Source organism: Triticum dicoccoides, chromosome 6B, assembly GCF_002162155.2.
Source record: "Triticum dicoccoides isolate Atlit2015 ecotype Zavitan chromosome 6B, WEW_v2.0, whole genome shotgun sequence".
In the NCBI taxonomy this organism is placed as follows: domain Eukaryota; kingdom Viridiplantae; phylum Streptophyta; class Magnoliopsida; order Poales; family Poaceae; genus Triticum; species Triticum dicoccoides.
The window spans coordinates 474,805,463-474,810,124 of NC_041391.1; the positions used below are offsets into that span (position 1 = coordinate 474,805,463).

General features: G+C 49.0%; 1 protein-coding gene across 2 annotated transcripts in view; it reads left to right on the top strand.

Annotated features, from left to right (window-relative positions):
* The first annotated feature begins 2,321 nt into the window (after positions 1–2,321).
* The window catches only part of LOC119320162 (elicitor-responsive protein 3-like), a 6,041-nt gene continuing 3,700 nt past the window's right edge, over positions 2,322–4,662 (top strand). For both annotated transcript variants that reach the window (XM_037594272.1, XM_037594271.1), the window contains exons 1-2: positions 2,322–2,581; positions 2,948–3,013. In XM_037594272.1, coding sequence (XP_037450169.1) covers positions 2,515–2,581; positions 2,948–3,013 — 133 coding nt within the window. In that variant the 5' untranslated portion in view covers positions 2,322–2,514. The remainder of the gene's footprint in view (positions 2,582–2,947; positions 3,014–4,662) is intronic.

Sequence of the window (4,662 nt, forward strand, 5' to 3'; positions counted from 1 at the left end):
AACACCCTCATCGAAGCAAAAAAGAAAACTAGCAATACAACCGAGGCAACGAAGCGCACTACCTTCTAATTTTCATTATTTCTCATTCAGCTAGTTGAACCATGGGATAACAACAAAAATTGAACCAATGATTACATTAAATATTTTGCATTGTCACATTTTGCTATGAATTTAACTCATAAACCAATACACTATCTGGCAAGTTTCCTCATTTCAGATTTTTACGGGATTTACAAACATGGATAACTTCCAACAAGCAAAGTTATTCGTCTTGACAAGACACACAATTTTTATGTTGAGGACATCCATTTTGGATCATCCTAGGGACGATTTCTTGAAATTAAGGAAAATCAGCTCCCTGTTGCTCTCTGTTTTCACACTAGAAGTGCCTCCAACTATCGCACAAAGTCCATGACCCTACAAAGTACAAAAATAAGTTAACAAGATGTACGCTTTATGTAAACAAATAAAAGAAATGATTTAAAACGTCTTATATTTGTTTACGAAGGAAGTAATAACTAGTAGTAATGGAAAAAATGTTACTAGCCCATCAATTTTTTTGGGAAAAGACATTCAAAGAGCATCTTAGATTTGTTAACTAAAACAATAGGTAAATAGCCAATACAATGGAAAAACAACTAGACGCAAAACGCTCAGTATAGAAAATAAAGTTACATTGAAAATCATGTTAGCCTTCTTTATTAGATTGTCCGCAGTCCGCCAGAGATTGAAAATTACATTGAACCAAGAGTGAAGGAAAAGGAGAAATCACTAAAGAAAAATCGACTAGAGCATCACCCATGCATCATAGATTTGAAGCCCACCACCATGTCATAGAATAACACAAAAAGAAGATGATGAAGTGGCCGCACCAAAAGTCAGCCAATTGTTCTCCTTGATAGACAAACCAACTACCAAGATCTGAAGAGGGCCAACAAATCTAGCGACACAAACTCTCAGATGCCCTTCGCCGGTGCCAAATCGAACATCATTGAGGTGGGAAGATGCCAAAGAAAGCTTATTCCAACACACCATCACCTCAGGGAAACAAAGCCTAAGGAAAAGAAAAATAAAAAGTTTATCTATACCTACTAATAAAGAAAGGTGATATTCTTAGTCCATCATTAATATTTGTAGAAAAGTCCCTATGTTTTTTTGGTTTGTGTATTAAGCCTATTTTCCTTACGTAAGTCACGTCGCCAATTCATTTCCTTCCCGTTTTTGTTTTCTTTGTAGAAGTCCCTCACGTACCCGTTTCGCTTGCTCTCGTTATTTAATCCACTAGGACATGATCGGAAAGAGAGAGGGAGGCAACTCCACGCATGATTCCCTAACGACCCTAACCACATTGGCGACATCTGCGCCTCTGGCGATCACCCACCCCGGCTGCCACGATTCTCAGGTGTTTGTCTCAAATAGCACGCTCCACCAGACCGGAGCCCCTCAACCTTAGCTCCCACACAAGTCGATGAGAAGGATGCGGTGGTTGGAATCGGGAAGGCAGGCGGCGATGAATAGAGAGACGATGGTGCTCCCCAGCGGAAAGGAGGTCGCATGTTGAGTCCAAGCCATTCATTCATCGAGCCCGGCCCATGGAGATCACCTGATGGTACTGGCGGCACTTGCCATGATAGCTGATTCACGGTGATCTGCTCTTGCGAATTAGTCATCATGAGCATGCTTTTTTGAAACAAGCATCATGAGCATGCTTGTGGCATGGCAAAAATGACGTGGTGCGTTGAGGAGGTAAAAACACACTTAATTATTTCCTGTTTTTTCATGCCCATTTTTGCAGTCATGACATCATTTTTGTATTATATTGTATACTCGTTGCATAGAACGTCTTCTATTTAAAGAACAACCCTCTGTACCCAAAAAGGGGAAAGTATCGGGTGCTCTTATGGTGCTCCCGGTGCTCCAATGTCAAAAACACACTTTTAAATGTTTCAAAATATTTCTAAAAAAATGTGAATGTTTGCAAGGAATGTGACTACAACCTCTAAAATTTTTAGGTCCAAATTCGAAATGCACACTGAAAAAAAAGTAAAATCTAGCATGAATAGTGTAAAAAGGACAAAACAACATTTAACACTATTCACATCTTGATTTGTCTTTTTTGTTTTTTAATGTGCATTTTGAGTTTTGACATGAAATTTTTAGGTGTTGTAGTCACATTCCTTATGAACTTTCACAAAAATTTCGATTTTTTTAAAAACATTTAAAAAATACATTTTTAACATTGGAGCACCCGATACTTTCCCACCTCAAAATGAAAAAGAGAAAGAACAACCCTCTGTGTAATTCACACCATGTCCTTTGGTCTATACTTAGACTCCGAACCGAAACTGGCGGGCGAGAACCGAGGAGTCCCCAAGCCACGCCACTCCACCCCAATTTCCATGTGAGAGCCGAGGACGCAAGCGAGAGCGGAGGAGCCACATCCGGATCTGCATCCTGCCGCTCAACTCGACCGCGCGTTCACGCCACAGGCAGGACTCAGGAGGAAGAGAATCGATGGTGCACGGAACGCTGGAGGTGCTGCTCGTCGGCGCCAAGGGCCTCGAGAACACCGATTACCTCTGTGCGTACGCATCAACTAATCCATCCTTTGGCTTTGTGAACCCTAATAGTCTTTTAAGATGGCGATTACTTCTAGGGTTCGTTAATGCCGCCGCGCGTGGTACCAGTGCGGACGGACCATTCTGTTTTCCTTCGATCGGGACGTTGCCGTTCGTGCTATTAATTAATCGCCTCGCTAGAATTTTGATCGATCGGGTCGACTGATTATCCGTATTAAATCGCCGTTTCGGCCAGGCCGTGCCGCCATCCGTGGAAATGATGAGCACCGAGGAAATGTTTCCTGCATCTGTTGGTTGTTTTTCCCATCATTTTTGTAAGGACTCTGATGATGATGATAAGTTGCTTCTCGTTGACAAATTGGGTGCAGGCAATATGGATCCGTACGCACTTCTCAAATGCCGCTCGCAGGAGCAGAGGAGCAGTATTGCATCAGGTGGATACGCTCTTCGATTTGTTCCTTTTCCTTACCATTGATTCTGTCATTCATCTTTCATGTACTGCTAATATAGGTTTCAAGTTTGATGATTATTTTTGCATTGCTAGACAAACAGGTATAACTTGTGGTTCTAACAATCTAGTGAGACTGAGGTGTTTGTTTTGGAGTTTTTTCTCCATAACCCGTTTACAACGTCTTAAACCTCCGCATGTGTTTACCGAGAAAGGCTTTCGCCCTGCTTTTTATATATAAAGCACCGATCAACAACACCCGATACAAATGCACGCCCCCACAACACACACACCCAAGGCAGGATACATAGGCGCTGAGCGCAACAACACCATTCCTAGCACTACGCGAAGAGGTGAAGCTGCATATGACAAACCGTGGGCTCCAAGGCGGTGCCTTTAGGAAGGGGACGACACCGGAGCGCCACCACCGCCCGATCCGAGGATCAGAGTTTCCCCTGGAGCAACAAGACGGGCAATGAGAGCCGCGACGACGCCTTCAAGAAGGGAACGAGTTTCGCCGCCGTCGGTCCGTCCGAAGAAGAGCAGGTTTTCACCCCGGCCACCATTCACCGCCACCGATTGCCACACCCCGGCTACCACGCCGCCCACACGGCCGTGGCAACTGGGCAGCACCAAGCCACGGACTCTGCCCATGAGCACCGCGGACCCACCACCAGGGCCACCGCCCCAGCATCTAAGACCTTAACACCACCTCACCCGAGCTCTGCCGCTACCCCAACCAAAGACACGAGCGGAAAGGACCCGCCTTTCGCACCCCTGTGCTGCCCCCAGTGTCGAGACCCAATTGGCCGGCCAAAACTGGCCTCCATCGACCCGTCCCGCGGCACCGGGCGCGAGACGAGCTTGGTCCTGCTGCCGGGCGTGAGACGAGCATGGTCCTGCTGCCGGGCGCGAGACGAGCTCGGTTCTGCTGAGGCGAGTGATGGACCGCAACTGGGAGGGCCAACCCTACGACCAAGCTAGCGGCCGAACTACGAGATGAGGGATTGAAGGTTGAACCGAGCCGCCTACAGATGAGCCGACGCTGGCAATCCAACCGCCATCGTAGCCGACCCGCCGAGCTGCCGTGATGCCGGCTCGGCGAATGGAAGCTTCCAAAGAGTCGAGCCCCCTCGCCGCCGCGGCCCATAGCCGGAGCAGCAGCCACGCCGGGCCGCTACCCTAATCCGCGCCGCCCACCGGAAAAGTTGCGTCATATCTGGCCGGCACGCATCCACCTCAGCCGGCCAGAGCCTAGCCAGCACGCCATCCGCGCCCGACCAGGAGCAGCCCGACGCGCCACCACCACCACCCTCCAGTGCCGTCGGTCGCCCAAGACGCCACCAACCACCACCGACCGGATCTGGGCATGAAACCCCAGATCCGTAGCCTACACGTCCCGCCTCGGCCACGAGCACACAACAGCGAGCTAGGGCGCAAAGGGAGAGAGGCCACACCAGGAGAGGCCCCCAGCCGGCGGGGAGGAGGTCGGAGCCAGTGACGAGAGCCGCACCACGCCATGGCAAGGAGGGCGAGCCCCGCATCGCACCACGCCAGCCATGGAGGGAAAGCAGCCCCGCCGCCGCCACGCGGGCTTTGCCCAGCGGCGGCGGTGAGGGGAGGAGGGGCGGGAGG